Here is a 23397-nt window from a genome sequence, read left to right as displayed (position 1 = left end):
GTCAGACTTGTCATTTACCTGGCTTTAAGGATTGAAATGTATTTCTTGATGGAGATTGCAGAGAATGTAGAAAACCTGAACTGTAGTACTATTTGAAGAGGGCAGTAGATTCAGTGACTGTATTCTAGTTGAGTGGGGGCTCAGCTGGGGTCTAGGAGGAGGTAGGGAGGAAGAAATTGTCAAGTTAGACAGTTTCGTTAGGAGGAGGGGCTAACTCTGGGGTACTTGGTAGGTGTACCAGACTAGGGAAAGGGTTGACAGGAAGTTGTAGGAAGCGGTATGTTACTTACAGTTGTTTTGCTTGGGCTTAGGCTTCCCAGATGACAAGAGGGCAATAATAGCTTACATACAAGGATGGGGGTGCCCTATTATGTTATATTTGGATACCTTCTCTCATATCAATGACAGTTAGTGATGTGGATTAGCGATGTGTATATACAAGTACACTCCTTTCTCTGCCATTTTTAAACACACATCCCTGTGTATTCCTAGATCACACCTATACTACATCTTTGCTGTTCTTTGTCTTCAGGATACACAGGGCAATTGTGGAAATTGTACCACGTGTAACCTGGAAATCTGCTCTGAAGAATTTTGTATGTTACTCAGCACCTTCCCTTTATTTCTCATGCAGCTAATTTTTTTTTTTTTTTTTTTTAGTATTGTGATAATTCTGCAGTGTCAAAGGCCTGCATTCTTCCTTGCCATATATGTGGTAAAGACGGCCATAAATGCTTTTAGTCTTGAATTATGCTGTCTTTGGGGAAAAAAGATACAGGCAAGAAGTCAGCTTCAAAAAGTTTCACTTGCCGAGAAAGGGATTGACGCTTTTGGGAAATTCATACTAGCATAAGTAATGAGTCTGAGCTAAAATCCCATGCCAGGAGTATACAATACAAATCCCACCAGAAGAGAAAGAAGTGTGTTGTGGAGGTGCTACTTCCTTAGTGCAGCTTTGAACCTTTTCCACAGCTTTTTATAGTACAGCCTGTGGTACAGTCTAGAATATGGTTGTGAACCCTACTCTTCCCAGTATCATTCCTTTATGTGCACAGATGTATATATTATATCATCCCAGTATTCAATGCCTAGAACAATGACAGGCATATGATGTAGAACTCAATAACATAGTAGCTATATACAGTATTAAAAACTAAATTTCAGGAAAATCATTGACTCAGTGGATGTGTCCAGAAAGAACTCCATGTACAGAAGTGGTAGTCTCAGAAAATTTGTAATTTTCATTCTTTTGATGTGATTGAGTTGATAGACACCTTTTAAAATCAAAACTAGAATTTTGATGTGTTAGTATTTGTTTTTCAAACATGAATGTTTTAAAACAGCGTGAATGTGAACCAAACTAAAGGTTTAGGTCATGTTACAGTCTGAATAATACTGTGGTCTGATGAGCCTCTTTCCCCAGGGAAAATCCTAACTGACAAAAATAGGATCAGAGGAGTCACTTTCTATTGTAGCAGCTCTCAAAGATTGTGCTCTTAGTGTCCTGTTACAAGTTTATCAGTGAACTTTTGTTGATGTGGGTTGTAGTATTGATACTTACTGCATCAGATAATAAAACAGTAAAATTTTACACTAATATGCCAGTACAATTCATATATTTTTACAAAAAATCGGAATTTTCCAAGACACTATTTAATGAAAATAGGATTGCCTTTACATTTTTGCAAATCTCTTGTTCCTCTTTAGTTTATTGAAAGACAGCTGGGTTTTTACATCTACATTCATGTGTTGAGATATGTTGTTGTACTTTTAAAATTTGACCTTATAAAGGTATATAGTTGGAAAATTTTTAAGTCAGAATACCTATTTTTGAAATAAATCGGGATAGTTATTATTACTACACCAAATCTCAGCTAGTGAGTAATTTCTCACGGATTAGTTTCACTGTAGGATCTGAAACTGTATTGGTGAACTTTTCATTTCTTTATTTTGAAGTTAAAATCCGCTTGTCTTTTTCAGACTTTAATGCACGTTTTACTCATGCATAATGTAGTACTGGACATTGGGAAAAACTGACTCACAATTGAGTTACGGTGTCATCCAGAGCCATTAACATTGCCAAAGATCTCATTAGAGAAATGTTTACGTGTTGGGACACCATTGAGCTCATGACAGTTTTCCAGAATTCTAATTTTTACCTAAAAGCTTAAATTTTATCCTTCTTGAAAAATATTGTTAATTATTTTCTTTGAAATGACAGTTTCATTTCATTCACTTGAGGGAAAATGTCTGTCAGATTTGCAACCTGAATAGCCTATTATTTGCTCTTTGAAGTAGAAATGGTATTCCATGAAAAAAGTGACTGGTTCAGACTGTAATTCTAACAGTGCTTTTTCTTTGAGACAGCCGTTATTTTAATTAACAAAATGCTTCATATGAGCTTAATAGTTCATTACATAAGATTTTTGGATTTTTGAGATGGGGTCTCACTGTGGAGCCCAGGCTGGTCTTGAATTCACTGTGGAGCTCAGGCTGGCCTCAAACTCACAACATTCTTCCTGCCTCAGCCTCCCAAGTGCTGGGATTATAGGCATGCACCACCATATTCAGTTGTTCCATAAGATATTAGAAAGACACGCTTGATGGTGAAGAATTAAATAAAGCTAATAATGCTTGCATATACCGCATCAAGGATATTCTTCAGGAAGTTTTTTCTTTAATGCATGGCAATGAAAAATACATGAAAAAGTAGTATGGTCAAGTGCTTGTGTCTTGATTCATACCTAGTGAAGGCGAGAGCAGCTGTGTTTGTTCTGTGCTTGGTATTGGAGATTAAAGCCCCGGCCTTGTGTGTGGTTAGGCAAGTGCTTTACCACTACTTAACTATATCCCTACCTGTGGGTATAAGCAGTTTTAACCACTGCTGGTTTGTAGTATCGGTGTGTCAGTTTAGTGAAAAAGGTGTATAATGCTATTTTAAAAAATCTTGTAACCTTAGAGGCCCCTTAAAAAGTTTTGGGTATTCCAGAAGTATATAGACTTACTTTCCAGATCTGATTCTGTATTAACTAAAAAGTTGATCAAATTTGTCATTTGTTTGTTTTTGTTGTTTTTTTGTTTTTTTGGGGGGGGGTACTGGGAATTGAACTCAGGACCTTGTGCTTGCCAGGCAGGCACTGTGCCACTGAGTTACACCTCCAGCCCTCAAATTTGTCTTGAGCATGACAGAATTACTGATTTTTAAAATTTGAGCGCTTTGAATAGCATTAACAGCAAAGTACATTTATGAAATGCAACTGTAGTATCTTTTTACCAAGATAGTGTTGAATTAAAACTGTATGTTTGCAGCTGAAACATCCATAGTCTGACTGGTAGGATTCTTTACCAAAAAGTAGGGCCTTAGTGTGGTTATGAAATGATGCATTTGTTGTGTTCCTGTGTGGGCTTTTTTGTTTGCTGCTTGATTTTTATTTTATTTATTTATTTAGGCCTTTTTTAAAATTTTTTTTTATTTTGAGACAGAGTCTTGCTATACAGTTCAGGTTGGCCTTAAGCTCACTTTGTAGCTGAGGCTGGTTTCGAACTGCAGGGTGCTGGGATTACAGGCGTGTTCTACCATGCCTGGCCTTGCTGCTTGATTTTTAAACAGAAAATTTTATAGGACAGTGCTACCAACTGCTTATTCTCATCTCATGAAATTGCCCTCTAAGACTTTCATGAAAACCCACTTTTCAATAAAATTTGATATTTTACTCCAGTTTATACCTGTTAACCAGTCTCTTACTCCAGTTTCTTGTATATTTTGTCTTTGAGGTTTATTAATATCTGGGTGGGTGTGTCTGTCTCTCTGTCCGTCAGTCTAGTATCTGATTACTAAATTTGACTGAAGTCTTCATGTAATTTAAACATTTATTACCAGTTGGGGTGAATGTTCATCTCCATAGTATTTTAAAAACTGTACGTGGGTGCTTAATCTGTCAATCGTATACTTTATTGCCAGAACAATGTTTTGTGCAGTTTTATAACCCCTCCCCCAAATTTACTGAGTATATCAGTACATTGACTCATGTTCTGATTCACTTAGGTCCTGGTCTGTAGTCTTAATTTTGTTTACTTAGGTTCCCTCACCCATTTCTTTGGGATACAAAGAAAACTTCACCCGCTTATCCAGTAAGCTGTTACATGAATATTGCTATAGATAGTCTTCATTACTCAGGTAGTTGCAGCCAGTACCCTCCCATTATTGTTCTTGTGAGTCAACTTTCTGTTCACTCAAGAAGCTAACTGTCCTCTTAAGCTTCATTATGCATCCCAGTCTTAAAGATCTTCATGTCTGTTCCAAACCTAGCATGATACATTAGTTATAATTGAGAAAGTTTCATTAGCTTTCCAACACTGATTTCCGTTCAGAACAACTAACTAGATTTTTATTTTCATGTCTGACCTTGTCTGTTTTTCACCAGATTGACAGTGGTCTGTTTGACTAAGTCATGTTATAGAAATCCTGTTACTCAGTCATTGAAAATCTGTACCAGAAATGCTACGTATCTTCATTTCCCTTAGACATTGTATTTCTTCTCCTTTGTTACTCATCTCTGTACTTTCACTATAGTTGATTCAGTTACTCAACATATCTTATTTTCAGAATAATGCAGTTTTATATATTGATGTTTGATATCTCTGATATGTTGAGTTTTGCTAGTTGAAATCAATATCCATGGACTGTGACCCAGCTCATCACAGGTCTTTTGGATGCAAAGAGAAATAAGACTGTAACTAGTATCATTTGGATTTAAAGTTGCATCATAACGTCATGGGGACTGGTTTACTGTTCCCAATCTAGAGATTTTACTGAGACCCTTTAAAATGGCTTCAGATTACAAGTTAGCGTCCCCTATGATCAAATCAGTAGATTTTTAAAGGTGTTCTGTAAAAATTCTTACCAGGGTAAAAATAGGCTGTACAAAAATAGGTGGCATGTTGGATTTGACACATAATTGTAGTTTACAAATCCCAGGTGTAGATTGCAAATGATTTGACACTAGTAGTCTCAGTTATTAGTTAAGTATTTTGTTATACCATCTTCTTATTTATAAAAATAAGTTCTATTAAGGTTCTTCTATGATGGGTACTTAAATATTTCTTAATGAGGTAGGCTTGTTTTCCATTTCCCTAATTTCCAGAGCTGTCCACTGTAGATCTGACCAATAAATTTTTTTTTTCTAATGTATTTGCATAGTGTATAGTCTCTGGTGGCCTGTAAAGTTCATGCATAGTACCTGTTAACTTGTACCAGCTCAGATCATTGAAGTTTGGAAGAAGAAGAAACTATAAATTGAATTTTCTCTTTTATCAGTAAGGAAACAGGTCTAGGAGGTTCACATCACTTGCCTAAAAATACACAGGCTACCTGAGGTCTTACCTTTCTCTCATGTTATTGTTAATTTATATCTGAGACCATTAGTATAAAAGGGGAGGAAAATAAAAATACTTTAGAGAAGTTTACCATAAGTTATTAATGTACTTTAGCTCTTAAAATTCACCAGTTTTGTAACTATGCTAGCTATTCATCAGTTAACAAAACTACAACAGTGCCCTCCCACAAAAGAAACCTTACAGCAAAAAAAGTTGCCTATAAAAAAAGAAAAGAAGCACCCTTTATGTAAAATGTACACATTGCCAAGCATACTCTTTTAAAGATGCTCATGTGTCAAAATTTGAAAGTAAAAATCAATTCCAGTGCATACTGATTTCCACTCATAAACTGTCTCGTCTACCTATTTTTTTTAAACGTGCATCTGTTTCTCTTGAGAGGTGAAACCACTTAAAGACTTCTTACTCAGACACTATATTCAAATTATTATGTAAGATATGTTGCGAAAAACAATGTACATAAGAATGATAAGAGCTTTTAAGGAAATATGCACTGTATTTTTCTTTGGATGTAGTACAATAAGCAACTATGAGGTGACTTTAAAATGTTTGCTGAAAAACTATAGTTGCAGTTTTCGGTGCCAGTACACCAAAAAGTAAATAATATTTTTTTCATTGATGTTTTAAGAAATTAGTCCAATGATTTGATTTTGTTGTAGTGAGTTTAGTTTTAATTTCTATTGGATTAGTTATTGCATTAAAATCGGCTGAAAAACACTTCATTTAGAACTTGCTGTTTCTTCTTGAGATTGTCTAATTGTGTCTGAAATTTTATGTTGAATTTGATTTGCAGTTAAAAAAATAAACCATTGAATGTAATATCACATTTTAAGCTGTTTTTCAGAAGATGTTAATGGTCAGTCTTAAAATTTATCTTCTGTCAGTGTACCCTATTTTATACACACAAAGCTGGTGTTACCTGGTATGACTTTTTAATAAGGGAGGAATTTGAGAGAACAGCATTTGGGGTGCTGTTCTTGAGTGTTACCCTCCTTAGCAGATCATAGATGTTGATACATCATGTTTATTTCATCACCTTCAGCAGCAGTTTCTCAGGGATGAGATAGGTTTCTAAAGGTAGAGTCTCAACTTCCTGAAAGGCGGATGCTAGGAATTGTTCGTTTAACTTACGTATAGATAAAATTTTAAGAATTTGCAGTAGTAAAGCCAGCCACAGTGGTAAGCCAGTCCTTCGGGTGACTGAGGCGAGAAGATCGTGAGTTGAGTAAGATAGTGAAACCCTGTGTCCAAAAGAAAACAAAATGGTGATGGTAGGTATTGTACAGTTATGAGGGCCACCACAACAAAAACCACAGGCTGGTGTGCAAAATTACTGAAACCTGTTTTCTTGCAGCATTGGAGGCTATATATATTCACAATCAAGGTGTCCACAGGATTGGTTTCCTCTGAGGACTGTCTGCTTGGCTCAGAGTTGGGGTCCCTTTCCTTTGTGTGTATATACCCCTTACATCTCTCTTCTTAATAAGCGTACCTGTCATATTGGACTAGCAGTGATGGTGAAACTATGGCAAATGTGCCGTAGTGGGCTATTATCCTTGAGAACTCCAAAAGGGTCACCATCCCTGCATTAGGCTCTACCGAAATGGCCTCATCTTAACTGAATGACTTCTCCAAACCAGTCCCCTTCTGAGGTAACTTGCTCCCCTTCTACATGCACACATACTTTTGTTGTTGGTTATGATAGCATGAGTTTGTAGTTAAAAGTATAATAGATCCACCATACTGGAGAAGCAGGACGGTCACAGTGTGCCTTGGTTTCAGCAAGATAATTTGACAGTAGTTTGCTGTCATAACCCAGCAGGCATCATGGCAGCAGATGAACTGTTCTGTGGCTTCGCAGTAGGTTGAAAACACACACTCAACCGACAAAATAATTTTAGGTGATTCTGTGTGTTTAAAAGCTGTTATTTGGCGGGAATTGTAGTAGTCTGTGTGTGACAGCAAGGTCTGACTGATCACAGGCTGTCAGTGATTTACACTGCAATGTACAGTGATAGCCTACACTGTACCCGGGGACTTGACAACGTATAACTTGGAATTAGCAATGGGCCCTGCTTGTGCTGAGAATCCTTCATACTCATTTTGATTTTTCCCCTCCACAGATAGAAGTCATCAAAGTTTAGTATGTGAATAAAAAGTTTTGAATACATAGATAGGTATAGAAATGCTGTTCTCATACGTCAGTATTGTCACATTAAAATGAGGACATTATTTTGAAGAAGAAATTAAATGGTGTGTAAAGGCCTAACCCCATTCATATTATGTAGTAAGTACTCTGAAAATGGGAATAATCTTCCCCTTCATTTTCCTTAAGCATTCTTATTAGTGAGTAGTATACATGTAGGCAGGAGCAGAGATAATTGGATAGACTTCATTTTGAATTAAAAATAAAATTAGCTCTGTCAGCACTGTACCTATTACAGAAGTGTACGTCAGCCCTCAGCCTTAGGTTGTATGTGCACATAATTTTCTTATCCACGTTTTAATTAACAAATGCCTGTCTCTCTAACTACCTTTGGGGTCTGGCTGCAGTCTTTCTCCATATCTGGACTGATTATAGTACTGGCTACTACTTGAAATGCTCAACTATAGTTCTGAGTAAATCCAGTAAGTTGGCCAGAAATTAGTATTATAGTACAGTGTTTTGTTTTGTTTTCCCCCTGTAATGTTTCCTGTTCACTTGTCACCCAACATTCACTTGGCGCTCGTTTGGATCATCACCCCGAATTAATACAAGTAACTCCTCCATTCTCTTCCTCCTCCCCTCCCTTTATACTAGGGTTTGAACTTACTACCTTTTGCTGAGCTACTTTCCCAGTTCTTTTTGAAACATTTTATTTGTGGGACAACGTCTTGCTAAATTGCCGAGGTTGTAATCTTTCTGCCTCACTCTTCTAGAGTGCTGGGATTATAGGCACACGTCACCATTCCTGGCTCAGTATATCTTTTTAAGGCAGATATAGCTTTTCTAAGTGGATTAATAAACTAGCATTTCTGGGCCACCATCATTTTATAAGGACCACAAAAAAAGAAAAGTTTTTACATTTTTAAGTGCTTGGGGGAAATAAAAGAAAGCAAGTATTTTGTGGCATGATAAAGTTTTATTGTAGTTTAGCCACACTCATTGGTTGACTTGTCACTCCTTTGGTACCACACGGCAGAAGGACTGTGTGGCTGGCAAGGCCTAAAGTACTTACTGTGGAGCTCTTCACAGAAGAGTTTGCTGACCTCTGTAAGCTGTTTTGTACAAGGATGAATGAGTGTAATTAGATACACACAAGTTCTGTTTTCTGTTTCCCCTTTGTTCAAGGTTTAAGTATGTTCAGTAAGAGTTTCATTTGAATTTTGAGAACTGTAGGCCAGCTTCTTTATCTTAAACTTAAAACTGTATAGAGTTTTTAAGTCTTGAGCATTGCACATTAGATTTGAGTAGTTATGTCAAATTTTCCAAATTGTGTAGATAAAGCAAGAGTAGATGACTTGTGGTTCTTCCCAGTGAATGTTCTAAAATCATTTTTTCCCTAGTTGATATTCTTGATTTTTAAAACTCACTATGTTTTCTAGTTAAGGAGAATAAAGGAAACGGCTTTATACTATTCCATATAATTGTTAAAATATGATGCTTAAGCCCTCATAACTTTTATTTTTGCCATGTTACCTTGCAGAAAAATGGCACCAGCCATGTTTTGGTTGTGTAATCATTTTACTGACTATAGAAGTAACTTTGTTCGGGCATATTACTAAGCAACAAGAAGAACCTTCATTTAAAATCATTTATTAAAATCAATGCTTTTACAACATTGTTTACATTATGTTTAAAAATATTTTACTGAGAAAATAATTAACTTTGTTTTATTTTTAGGGTTATGTCCTGTGTTGTGACCTCATGGTTTAAGTGGGAATAAAGATGAGTATAAGCAGTGATGAGGTCAACTTCTTGGTATATAGATACTTGCAAGAGTCAGGTGAGTACTTCTATAAAATAAATAGGCCTCAAATTATTTTAATATTCTCAAAATAATCTCTTATGCATTTGAAATTTGTATCAGTCCAAACTGTTGAACTTGTATGTTTCCTTAATGTCTGGACTGCCATTTTAAAGCTATGTTTTACTGCATGGTTTAACTCTCTGACTCTTTCAAATATGTTGGATTCATCTCAGGCAAATATTTGTTAATACTTTGTCTTTCACTGTTTAAAGGCCATTTTTTATGTTATCACATGAGATTATCACACTTGTTTTGAAGGAAAATATAAACCTCTCAGATACTCTGTTTGATAATGTGTATTCACTGTCCTCATTAATTGTCATTGTTCCTATTGACTGTTAGCGTTTCAGAAGCTAAATTAACAGTGTTTTTCCAGAAATGTTTTCATAAGTTATCCCAGTTGATTAAATGTATTGTACTCTGAATAATACATATGGGGTGATGATAAATACAGATCATTGAAAGTCTTGCAGTTAATAGTATATATCTCTGTGGTCATTCAGGTTTTCTAGATAGAGAGGTATAGTTATGAAATAAAAGATCTGCTTATGACAAGGGAAAATGTAAATGAACTAAGAAAACAGTATAAAAATAGAAAATTGGATACTGTAGGAAGGTGAAAAAATTTGATTGCGTTGTAAGTGCAGACTGTTAACTCGAGGTAGAATCATTTGGTGCCTGAAAATTGGCAACTGAAATTTAGAGACTAAAGTTTAAAAATTATGCCTTAAAATTGTTATAAAGTTTTAGTACCAAGTTTGAGATGTAGTGTGAAAAAGATAATTTTGTTAGTTGCATGTTAAAGAAGAAAAAAGAAACAAAACAGAGGCCCGTACTTACAGGACATTGAGCTCTCGAGCCATGGTTTTAATACTTGAATCAGGGCTTAGCTAGTTGTCCTTTCCTTTACAGGAAACACGGACATGGCTGTGGATCATAGATATCATTGCTTGCTGAGGTGTTCTCTGCTGTATACCAGTACTGAGTCTTTCTCTTGGGGGTGTGCATTGTCTGTTCCCAAGAACCATCACTGCTACTCTCTGAATAGCTGAGATGATGTCCAGCAAGATAGGAAAGGAAATAAAAGGAAACAAGAAACCAAAACAACCAATAGAGAAAAATTTATTGTGAAGCTTTGAAATTAGTAGATCTTGTTGGTAAACTAATGTGAAAGACAGACTGAAAGAAGACTTCCAAAGACTGTTTTAAGGAAGATGACAAGTGAAAAACTACTGGCCCAGTGATTGTTACATATGTAACATACAAATTTGTTTACTTTTCACCAAAATAGAATTTTGCTGGTCAGAACTCTGTGCTTCCAGGACCGTGGCAAAGCTTATAATCTCAGCACTTGGGAAAGTGGAGGCAAGAGGATCAGATCACTCCATATCCAGGGTCAACCTGGGCTACATAATGAGTTCAAGGCCAACCTGAACTGCATAAAGAGTCGCTGTCTCTAAAAACAAAACAAAAATAAAACTGTGCTTCCGTAAGACTGACTACCTTTTAAACCAGAGCTTTGGGTAGGTTAAAAGTATTGTGAAGGATAGGTAGAAGAGAAATAAAACGTTTACTGGTCTATCAGAAAGCCAGCTATTTAGGTTGAACCATATAAAATTATTATCTTTGGAGATCATAGACAGCTGAGTACCTGCGATTCATTCAGCTTGTGTTCAGGTGAAATAAAGAAAGATGAGATCATAGTGTTAGCACTAAAATTTTCCTGTTTCCAAACAAAAGTCTACAGATGTATATTTTAGTTTCTCACAATAAAATGCAATAAAAAGTGGCAATAAAATGAAATTCTGGTTTAATTCCTGAAAGAATACTTTGTTTTTAAACATTATCAAGTCTCTTTAAAGATCCTTATGTTCTCAGAGGAAACCCCTCTAAATCCCGTGTTGATGTAATTTACAGTAAAAAGGAAGCAATAATTATATTTTTTTAATCGCATGATAGACCAGTGTGTTTCATGTAAGTCCTTTATTGCTTACATTATTAGATATGTGTCTTGCATTTGTTAGAATTTTTTTATGCCTTTTAGTGTATTGGTGATGAAGTGTGACATTGTCACATCTCTAAAAAAGAAAACACTAGTCTTTGGTAAATGTTGTAATTCCTATTTGCATTTTGATTTGTCAGGGGAAAATCAGGCACTGCTGATGACATTTCTACTTAAGGCAGTTTTTCTAGAAAGGTATATTGCCATACATTTAAGAACTGCCTGTATGAGAATGCCAAAGTCTGATCTCTGACTGCCTGCCTCAGAATCAGTCAGCAAACAGTTGAGTTGGGGTTTGGAAATCTTCATTTACAAATGCCCCAGGTAATTCGTGGGCCTGTAAAGTTTGAAAACCACTGATCTATAGTTGCTTTTTTTTTTTTTTTTTTTTGAGATAGGGTCTCCCTGTGCAGTTCAGGCTGGCCTTGAGCTCACTTTGTAGCCCAGGCTGGTCTCAGACTTGCAGTGATCCTCCTGCCTCAGCCTCTGGAGTGCTGGGATTACAGGTGTGCGCCACCACACCCAGCTACCACTGATCTATAGTAAGTGTAGGACAATTAGGATTTGACAAGAAAATTGACACTAGGAATGTAGGTAGCATTTTTATAGTATCCTGAAAGGAAGGCTATAATTAGTAACTATTTAAGATAAGATGCAAAGCATGAAATACATACACACTGAGATTTGGAGTATGAAAAACTCTACTAAAGAGGAACTGCCACTAAAAGTCATGTATTTGTATTTGTGGCAAGGGTTAGCAAGAGTAATGAAGACATGCTTTTCTCATAAAGGATACCAAGATACATTCATTTGAAATTACTTCCAAAAACATGAGACAGCAGAGAGTTTTAAGAATTTTATTATTCTGTGAACTGAAGACAGATAGAACCCAAAATAAATATCTAAAGATAGAACCCAAAATTTCAGCTGTATCAGATTTCCAGAGCAGCTGTAAATCTGGACATTTGCACTGTATTCTTACGCTTTTTTTTGGTTCTGATCCCTAATTACATATTTAAAAGGCCAGTTTTGTGATTGATTTTAATTTGTGTTTACCTGGTCTGGGTTCCTTCTCTGTGTTTTTCTGGGGATTCAGTGTTTTCAGCACCATAAATTAGAAGGGATACTTGTTGAGCTTAAGTCATTAAATACTTAAGAAATATGATGTAAATTGGTTTTAGGTTGTAACTGTTTCTCTCAAAAGATTTAAGGTGATGCAAAAGAAGGTAGTCTTAATATACTGCTGCCTTCTCTATGAAAGAGCTCTGAATTCAACTGAGAGATTTTAATTGAGCAGAAAAGGAACATTTGTGACAGAGGATGTGTGTGAAGGCATCCGGAAGGCTGATTTGTGAAGCCTACCTGAGGAAAATAGACTTTGCTATCTCATTGTCTAAAGGCTCTCAGAAAACTTAGAAAATGATCTTCTGAAAGTTTTGTTCTGTTTCAATAAGTATGTGGCTTAGAAATAGTATTTTTCAGGAAGCACTTTTTACATTTGTTTTCTGCAGTAGTTAATTATGACTGACTGCACTGTGGAATCCAGAGGGAATAAAACAAGCTCAGTTGTTTCAAATCTTAGATATTTTATGCTGTTATCAATCCACAAGGTACTGTTTAATGTTTCTTTCCTTCCCTCAAATCACACACATTTTCCACAATTCATTTTTCCCTATCTGTAAAATACCTTGTTTGTTGAAAGGGATTACATTGTGCTATTCAGCTGCCCATGTTTAACTGACTTACTGTTTCAGATAAGCTATCCCCTGGTACATCAGAGCTAATTAAAAGAAAAGTGTCTTTATCATTGGGTTTTTTTATTAAGTGTTGTAACTTTTTATTTTTCTTAGATTTTATCTGTAGAAAGTCACCTTAAGCAGATTACTTTTGTCTTCACCATTCCACACTTTGTGAAGTAGACTCATTCAGCAAATATTTCTTAGGGAATACAATTATTTTTTCCCTTTTGAGTAGACCTGGCAGTTGAGCTTGATGGTAGTACTTTAAGTAACAACTGACTTAGTTTACTAGCCTCTCTTTAATTAGTGTTTACCCAAGGACATTAATTTGATTGTCTTAATAACTCACTTAGCAACCATATATATGCTGGTAAGTACTTTGTGGTACTAAGTTATATTAGTGGAACCTAATAATTGTAGAGGTGCTGAGCTTGTTGGGCCTTCTAAATTTTTCTCTTTTTGAACTCTTTCTGCTGTCCTGTGTATCACCTTTGACTCCTGTAGTCATTCAGTTTTGGTTTATTTTTTCCTTAGAAATTGTTCTTGATGAATATTTGTGAACATTCTGGTACTTGTTTTTTTTGTTGCTTTCTATAAATTTCATTTCCTTAAATTGTGTTTGGATTTGCACACTTAATTATTAGATTTTACTGTCATCTATATGTGTTTAAGAGCTCTATAGCTTTTCTCTTCTTACTTTTTTTGACTGTGGGGAGCCACGAGGCAGTTGCATCTTTTTTTTTTTGTACTGGGAATCAAACTTAGGACCTTGCACTTGCCAGGCAGGCATTGTGCTGCTGAGTTATATCTCTGGCCCTTCATTTTATAGTTGAAAGACTAAAGGGAAATTGCAAAGCCAAAATGCTCTTATTACTAAAATGAATTATTTTCTAGATAATGATTCTAAATACTATCACTTAAGGCTTTACAGTTTTAGAACAGAAGTGCATCTTACAGAAGTTCATCCATTTATTTGCAGATGATGATATTATACAGCTTAAAGTGTTTGCTTTGTAGAAAGATGGTCTCATGTCTCCTTCACCCCGCATCCTTCTGCTGTTTACGTTTCTAACCTTTGCAAAAAGATACCAAGTCTTTCTGGATTGAGGCCCATTTCACACCAAGTTTTCTGAAATGGCCTTTACTACTTCAAATGTTGTACACATTGAATATCCCTAATCTGAAAATCTGAAATCTAAGATGCTCCACAATCTGAAACTTTGTCAGTATGATGCAAGTAGAAAATTCTGTGCTTCACCTCACCGAAAATGCAGGGACACTAAAAATATTTTATAAAATTATCTCCAGATGATGTATACAAGATGCATATGAAACATATACATGAATTTAGTGTCGGTCCCATCTCCAAGCTATCTCATGTATATGCAAATATTCCCCAATGCAAAGTCTGAAATATATCTAGTTCCAAACATTTTAAATAAAGAAAACTCAACCCTCCCCAATACAAAAAAACTTCAAAATCATGATTAAAATAGGCAAATTTTTTTTAAGAATATCTATAAAATTAGGGTTCTGAAGTATAATACCACATAATTCATTATTTGCTTTTTTCTCACTTAGTAATCTGTTAGACTCCGTATTGATGAGTAAAAGAGCAACAGTCAAATGAAAGTGCAGTTTCTCTTCACTCAAATAAAAGGTAGCTAGGTCAGGTGACATTGCTTCCTAAATACCACGCTTCCAGTGCCATTTAAACAGACCGGCAATGGACTGGGCGGAGCCAGGTTATCGCGGCAGTCAGTAGTGTGACCGGAGCCATGAAGAACAGCGGTGAGAGCTGTTCGAGAGCTCAGAGTTTGTTATGTCCACCTTACTTCCTTGTAATTTTTGTGAGTGGATGACTAGCTACAAAAGAGCTAGTAGATGTATAGCTTTGTTCTATAAAATGATACATGGAATAGCTAAATTTTAATACATATAGTTAGCAATTAACAATAAACAGCAAGTAGTTGTCAGAAATATAATTAAGCTGTTGTTACAGTTCTAAATCAGCTTTTCTTATTTAATAAACTGAACAACCAGTTTTTGCTAACAGATTTCCTTCTCCACATTTTTACACATTCCTTCCAACACAGTTACAAAGAACAAAGCTCCTCTAAAAGAGTTGCCAAAGGAGCCAAGAATGGTGACGAATGGTGACGCTGGTAGTCCCAGCACTGAGGAGGCTGAGACAGGAGGGTCAACCCCAAGTTTGAGGCCAGCCTGGACTACTTAGTGATACTCTGTCTCAACCCCAACGGGGGGCGGTGGGAGTTGCCAAAGAGGGAACCTAATGTTATTTTATTTCTTTTAGGATTAGCCAGGGTAGTGAGGGTATATATCTATATATATCTATATATCTATATATATAGATATATATATACATGGGGGGGTCGCCAATGATATAAATTTGCTTAAGTTTTTGGAACAGTTTGGTAATCATATAAACTTATTTCAAAGTGCTCATGTCCCCCTTTTCCTTCTGAGGAAATCTTTTCTGAGGAGGAAATATATAGCAAAAGAGTATTCGTACAGGTAATTAGAAGTGAGATTCTTGTGAAACAGCAAACATTGGAAACATTTAAAAATCAAAGTATGGTCTGAGTAATTACTGAGCACTGTGCGATCAGTTTTCTTGTTACATGCTGCCCTAGCAGCAGTGGGGCTCAGTGTGCTGAGCGGAAAGTGGGCCCTGTCGTATACGTCTGAGCAGAGGACGTTCAGACGAGGAGAATTAAACTCAGACTGGCAGAAAGGAGCAGGCGATGGGAGAGTCTGGGGACGTGCTTGAGGGTAGAGTTTGAGATAGAACAGTAGGGTTTGGCAAATGGCCGAATGCCAGGCACCAACAGCAGAGGTGAGTTAGTATGACTGACTCCAGGTATAATGAAATGAGGTTGGGTTTTTTTGGTGGTGTTTTTAATTTTAGGTCACAGGTTTTTAAAGTTTTAAGGGAGGAGGAAGGAAAAAGTAGATTTGAGCGTAATGCTTTTAAGATAACTACAAATAAAACAGTTAAACTGTATTTATTTAAAATGTAGGTGTGGAGCTGTTCTAGGGTAAACATTAATGAGAATCGCCAAAACAGTGCTAATGGCTCGTTCAGGGCTTTGTTGCTGTTTGAGCACATTCTGAGTACATCTGCAATGCCGTGAGATGCATGGAGAACCTGGGATAGCTTCTTTCCAGGTCTCACAGAAAAATTCAAGACGTAGCATTCTGGCCAGAAATGGACACAGTTTTACCAGCAACTCGTAGGATATTCTTGGGCATATTACTCTGGGCTTAACCTCTATAAGCGATTTAAATAGAGTATAAATTTAACTTTTTTTGACTTTTAAATTATGCCCATGAATAGAGTATATGAAAACCATTTATATAATCTGTAAATCTTACTTGAGCACAACACTTTAAAACCCTAATGCCAAGTGTGACTGTGAAGGCGCCAGAATGTTTCTTGCATGGTGTACAGCACTTTCCAAGACCCTCAGCGGAAAACGGGACAGTGAGGTACTCCTTTGCCTCTCTGTCGGGAAGTAGGAGTTCACTCTCTGCTTTAACTCTATCCTTGACGACATTTTGACTTTTCAAGAGGAGCACTAAGGTATCTTTGAATGAAATTGAATTCTTGTTACTTAGTGGCTGGGGTTTCCCAACTGTTAATTCAGATTAAAACAATAAAGTATGTGTAGGCTCCTCTTAAATGTTATCTTCCATTTCAAAGTGTTTTCAAGTCTCTAAGCCACTTGGCTGTTTGACATTTTAAAATCCTATTTATGATTTAATGAACTTGAGGGAGTGATACACCATTAAAAACAAGAAGCTCCATGGATTTCATTGTTGTATCTTATATCACTTCTCCCCGTCTCCCCGAGTGCTTAGTTTTACCTTTCCACTTGTAGGTTTCTTATAGGGACAGTTTAAATGATGTGCATACCCCTCACCCCATTGGTATTTTTCTCAGCCATCTTTGTGAGCTCAGATTAAGCGGAAACCTGTAAATAAGTTTAATCATGATCTTGCCTGTTAGCGAAATCAGGATGTTAAAATCAGCATCTTACAAGCAACAGCTATTCATTTCTTCCTCTCTCACTGTGGGTAGTTACACATAAGAAATGGTTGTATGTTCTAAAGAGGGAAGAATGAAAATCAACTTCGGTATACTTTGACATCAGTAAACCAATAAAATAATTCCTAGTCACATGTTATTTGTGAGCCCAAAGTACTTTATTAAAGACAGTACTAACTGCTACAAGTAGTGTGAGTGGGAGCACAGCATACAGAAGGATATATCCTAAATACTGCAAAACTAGGGTGTGAAACAGACTGTGCAACGGAATTATTATGTAGATTATAGCAGTGTAACCAAGAACCAAGCTCATGCTCGTTTACTTAGTATGAAAGTTCCTGACATTCTACATGACACTTACAGTTTGAATTGTTTCAAAATGTTATAACGAGAATACCACCCTTGGGTTTTTCAGTTTATTGAAATTTGATTTTTGAATTTGAACTAGATTTTCAAAGAAAACAAGGCCCAACATACAGAGATTTTTATTACGTGAATTCTGGTTTTAATTATTTCAAGTTAAAGTAAACAGTTGGTGGAGATCTAGAAATTGGATTTTCATTTGCAAGTTTTTCTGTAAAAGCTTCCATTGAGAGCAGGTTTTGTCTGTTTTGTTTTTTACCGGAAATTGAACTCATGACCTCATAATTGCCAGGCAGATGCTATGCTTCTGACCTATGTGCCCGGCCTAAAGTTTTTATTTAAATGAATTACTCCAGGGTGGTGAAGAATTAGTTTTCTTTTAAACTACTCAACTCATACATTCAAATGGGATTAAAATGTTAGAATCTTTTGAAGTTTTTCTCATATTTTGCCTTTTGTTTCCTAACTAATGTGAAAAAGTTGCAAAATACTGAAGACAACCATTTATATGCAGAAATTTAAATATGTGATAGAAAATTAAATGTCATTTTATCTTGTCCTAAGTTATCTTGAGTGATTTCCAAAGGCTTTCTCAACTTTAAGTTTGATGTTTTTTGTTGAGGAAAGCTATCTGTTACTGGAATTTTAAAGCCGTGTAATCCAGTAGATGCTGGAAACTTCAAACTGAAGATTAAGAGGAAGAAAAAGTTTAAAGGCTAACGTGTAGATTTTTATATTCTTTAAGAACATATTTGGTCGGGCTGGGGATTTAGCTCAGCGGCAAAAGCGCCTGCCTGGCAAGCGCAAGGTCGTGAGTTCGGTTCCCAGTACCGGAGAAAAACCAAAAAAAAAGAACATATTTGGTCACCAGACTAGGATTTCAAATGATGGAATGTGATTTTGAAAGGTTATAGGTATTTTCTTAATTTATGTGATTTAGCATGTTTTCATAGGAAAATAAATTCTCATACCTTCTCTTTTGCCTTTAGGATTTTCTCATTCAGCATTTACCTTTGGTATAGAAAGCCATATCAGTCAGTCTAATATAAACGGTGCACTTGTCCCACCTGCTGCATTGATCTCTATCATCCAGAAAGGTCTACAGTATGTAGAGGCAGAAGTTAGTATAAATGAGGTAAGGCTGACTTGTTTTAAATATTAATCTGCACTCTTATGTATGTTGTTAAGTTAGCTGTCTTGTTTATTTGCTTATTTAGTATCTGCCTTTAGCTTCACTGGGTTAAAAAGTAAGGGTATCAGTCAGGTGACACAGGCAAGGCGTGTTGACCTACAGTTCCAGGTGCCATTATCTGTAAGCACTAGAAGTAATTTTCATGAGCACAACAGTTTGTGAGGTCAAGTTGATGCTGAAATATTGGAAACTCAGCATTATTTGAATATACCCTAACTTGGAAGCCAGTTTATAATTGAATGAACCCAACTCTTAACACTATTGCCTACCTAATGTCCACATGTAAATAGTTTTATTTCAGGTGTCAGTACACTGTGGTGCATGAGGCAAATCCTACCTGCTCCCTAATTTTGTAAACAAAATTTGATTGGAACACAGCCATACTCATTTATTTACATTATTGTCTCCGGCTGCTTCTGGCAGAATTGAGTAGTTGTGACACAGACCTTATGCCCTGGGTAAATTAATACTATATGGCTTTTTACAGAAGTAGTTTGCAAATTTCTGGTCGAACTTAAATTTTTCGTGTATGGCCAGGATTCAGGACATGTGGAACTTTCCCTTTTATTTTCAGTTGAAAGATTAACATCTTTGCCTTTGGCAAGAAATTTAACTGAAACACCTGTGGTGTCTGTGTCTGTATTACTATAATTATATTGTGTATTAAAATAGATTTTACTTTCTGATTTCCTTGTTTCTGTGACTAAAAACCCACCAATACTAAATTAATTATGTCTTCATGATCTTATCACACTTGGTCTTTCAAAGTATGCTTTTGTAGGTTCTGCCACTGCTGGTCTCATTTTAGTGAAAAATATGTGGTCTAAGTTTAATATAATGATCAATAATGTATTTCTGTAGTTTTACTTACAAGTTAAAATATTTTCTCCTGTTTCTTAAATACTCTAAAAATTGTTAATTAAGAAAGATGTGTTGTCATTTTGCAACTCGGCATACCCCATCAGAGAACACTGAAGATTATCAACAGTACAAGTTCACCAGTTTAAGTGAACCCCCATTGACATATACATGTTCTTGGCTAATTTGAATTGTTCCTATTTCTGACTTGTTCTGTGCCTATGGCACCTCTTAGGCTCACGGGAGAATTTATTCTTAATTAATGATGAACTTTATAATGTCAATAAGTGGAGCTTTGGAAAATGTAGCAATTTCACAACATTAAAGAGCAATAGCCTGTGTTATGGTGGTACTTCTCACTAATGTAGGTAAGACTCAGGCAGACAACTTGATAAACACTGGTTCCTGAGCCTCCCTTCAGAGATTTTGGTTCCCTAAGTTTGGACTCCCCACATCCCCGAGATGCTAGAGATGAAACCCAGGGGTGCATGCTGGGCAGGTGGTGTACCTAAGGTGTGGTATACCGCTGAACCGCACCCCAGTCCCTCAATCTGCATTTCTTAGTAATTCACCAGATGGTGGCCTTGCTGGTGGTCCTGGGTTCGTGCTTTGAATGGCACGGAGTTAAGAGATCCCAGCTGCCACTGACTAGCTGTGTAGCAAGCCTTTAAACCTTATTAAATGTCATTTCAACGTTAGTAAAATGAGATGATCATAGTGGCATAATAATTGTATTTCTGTTTTAATGTTTTAATCAAATCTCAAGAAAATTTTGAGTCCAGCAAACTCTTGTAAAATTTTTAGTATTTTAAAGAAGTATAGCAACTCCTTGGCATCCTTAAGGATTGTTTCCATGACCCCCACAGAAACTATTATCTGCTAATATTTGAAATGATACAGTATTTGCATGTGTTACACACATCCTTCCATGCACTTGAAATTATCTCTAAATTACTCATAATACCTGGTGTGATAGAAGTGCTGTGCAAGTAATTGTTATTCTGTATTATTTGTGAAATAATGACAGGAAAAAAGTCATTACATCTGTATAGTACGGGTGGATTTTTTTCCTCCAGATATCTTTGATCTATAGTGACTTGAATTTGTAGGTTCAAACCTATGGATACAGAGAGCTTATTGTAATTGTAATGCAAGGACAAATGTCTTACTATTGTATGACCTCTTGGGCTGTAGTTTTTGCCTCACAGAATTTCAAAATTAATAAACTTTTTTATCATGTGTCTTTCATTATCCTCTTTTGTTTTCAACTATGACCTCATATTTCAGCTATATCTGTGCAACATTTAAGCACATGCACTAAGTGAAGGGGAAAGTTTAAATAACCATTTACAGTTAAATAGCCTGTTGAAATTTCCTTCTTTTTCTCCTTTTATGTGTTCAGAAAATTATCTGAAAGTGTCTTTTTTGGAATGAAGAGTTTCATTTCTGATGTTGACTGAATACAAGTAACACTAAATGCTGTCTTTGATTTTTCTTACGATTTTCCAAATGCAGGATGGTACCTTGTTTGATGGTCGACCCATAGAATCTTTGTCCCTGATAGATGCCGTGATGCCTGATGTAGTACAAACAAGACAACAAGCTTACAGAGATAAGCTCGCACAGCAGCAGGCTGCAGCTGCCGCAGCTGCCGCAGCTGCAACCAACCAACAAGGGTCTGCGAAAAATGGAGAAAATACAGCAAATGGGGAGGAGAATGGAGCACATACTATAGCAAGTGAGCCAAGAATTTTTAAAACCTCTGTTTTCAGGAGAATTATTTTGCTTTGCTGGAACATCCTATCTTCTAAGCTGAAATAACTTCATTTGTTTCATTTGCACTAACTTGTTTCCTAACGTGTATCGTACAGTTCCAGATTTTTATTCCTAAAACTGCAAAAAGCTAGATTTAATTTATTAACTTTATTTAATTTTAAAAATATGCAGAAAGCCCTTTTCTATTGTGAAATGAAGTTTTGCATCTATGCTTTATTTGTAAATAAAATTCATAATACTTATTAGCAAGTACGGTAAAGCTCTGATGTTGCGATATAAAGGGGACTGCAATGTAATATGAATGATATCAGCAGCCCCTACTGGCAGAAACTCATTGCTGCATATCAGATTTAATTCAAACCATTTTATCACTTTATCCATGTTTAGGTTTAAACTTTTGAAGCCCTTCTCTTCCCTACCCTCACCCTTTCATCTCTTTGATGTGTCCTTTTAAAGAATGCAATCATACTTAGGTGTAGAATTTATTTTCCATGTGGTAAATATTGTGTAGTCATGTTCGTGTTATTCTGATACTGGTTTTTTTAAGGTTACATTATGTATTGTAAAGGAAAATAATTGCTAAGACCCCCGCCCCTTGTAGTGTTATCTAACTGGAGTTTTCCACTTGTTTTTCACAATGTAGATAATCACACTGATATGATGGAAGTAGATGGGGATGTTGAAATCCCTCCTAATAAAGCAGTTGTGTTACGGGGCCATGAATCTGAAGTTTTCATCTGTGCCTGGAACCCTGTTAGTGATCTCTTGGCATCCGGGTATGTTTCTCAAAGTGATTCAAATATGGCTTTTTTTTTTGGTACTATTTTCTCTTTTTTTGGTACTGGCTGGGAATCGAGCTCAGGACCTCGTGCTTACCAGGCAGGTGCTGCACTGCTGAGCTGTATCACAGGTCCAGTGTGGCTTTTTGAAATAGTTTACTGAACTGTTATTCATTCTATAAATATATTATTTCTATTTCTTGGGAGTTTGTGTTGTTCACTTATGATCATGTTGCCTCAGTAGATCTTTATTCCTTCATGAAGTAATTTTAGAGCTTTTAATTAAATGTACTATGTATAGAATGCTTGAGAGTCCCAAAATGTAAAATGGGGGGAAATATTGAAAATGGAAATCCCTGGTAGTCTATTTTCTCTTTACCTTTTTAGTTAATAAATGTGTTGTTTTGATTCTGAGATACTTGAATGTCATGAGGATTTAAAATATATTGCATCCTTTTAGGTCGGGAGACTCAACAGCAAGAATATGGAATCTTAGTGAAAACAGCACGAGTGGTTCCACACAGTTAGTACTTAGACATTGCATACGAGAAGGAGGACAAGATGTTCCAAGCAACAAGGATGTAACATCTCTAGATTGGAATGTGAGTGTTGCTGTACTGTGCACTAGTGTACATGGCCCCTGGGAGCTTCAGCAGATAGTGGGACTTGTCCATTCAGCTATTTCTTAGATTTCACTAATAACAAACCCAAGAGTCCCCGTCTCCAAATGTGATGTTAAAAACCAAGGCTGAGCCTGGAGTAGTCACACCTCGTGTTTCAGGTTCTTGCCTTTGGGTTCTCCAGCAGTATAACCTTGGTGTAGTTGTTATCAGCCATTCTGTGTTTCACTTTCTTTATGTGCAAATGGACAGTATGGAAGCCATACCTATGTAAAGGAGGTAATAGGTGGAAAATGCTTACATAATAAATAATATGTAGCATACTAACCTTTTAACAGTCCTTTTTGTGGGTAAATGAAATATATGTAGCAAAATTTTCTAATTTTGCTGGTTATGCCATGAATCACCAAAACTTCATTGCCAACTGCCTTTTAGAGATTAATAATTAGCTTGCATCCAAGATTTATTATAGTAAGGAGAATCTTAGAATTCTGACTTACCAAAAAATTTGATGGTATTGTATGACTTGACCATTTTAATTTCAAATACACATCATACCTGTATGTACAGCCCCTCCCACCACCCTGTGCTGAAA

General features: G+C 36.1%; 1 protein-coding gene across 7 annotated transcripts in view; it reads left to right on the top strand.

Annotated features, from left to right (window-relative positions):
* Window positions 1–23397, top strand: part of Tbl1xr1 (transducin (beta)-like 1 X-linked receptor 1) — a 158953-nt gene that overhangs the window by 109074 nt on the left and 26482 nt on the right. For 4 of the 7 annotated variants that reach the window (XM_013513515.1, XM_013513512.1, XM_013513511.1 and 1 more), the window contains 4 exons: window positions 18567–18712; window positions 21143–21365; window positions 22047–22179; window positions 22643–22784. In XM_013513515.1, coding sequence (XP_013368969.1) covers window positions 18567–18712; window positions 21143–21365; window positions 22047–22179; window positions 22643–22784 — 644 coding nt within the window. Of the gene's footprint in view, window positions 1–9277; window positions 9381–10844; window positions 10928–18566; window positions 18713–21142; window positions 21366–22046; window positions 22180–22642; window positions 22785–23397 lie in introns of those variants that run through there. The other 3 variants (XM_005383024.1, XM_013513514.1, XM_005383029.2) reach the window with 2 other exon arrangements.

This window comes from Chinchilla lanigera, unplaced genomic scaffold (assembly GCF_000276665.1).
Source record: "Chinchilla lanigera isolate Chin_1 unplaced genomic scaffold, ChiLan1.0 scaffold00019, whole genome shotgun sequence".
Lineage (NCBI taxonomy): Eukaryota > Metazoa > Chordata > Mammalia > Rodentia > Chinchillidae > Chinchilla > Chinchilla lanigera.
The sequence above is the reverse complement of the archived record's forward strand: the minus strand, read 5'-3'. Positions and strand labels throughout refer to the sequence as shown.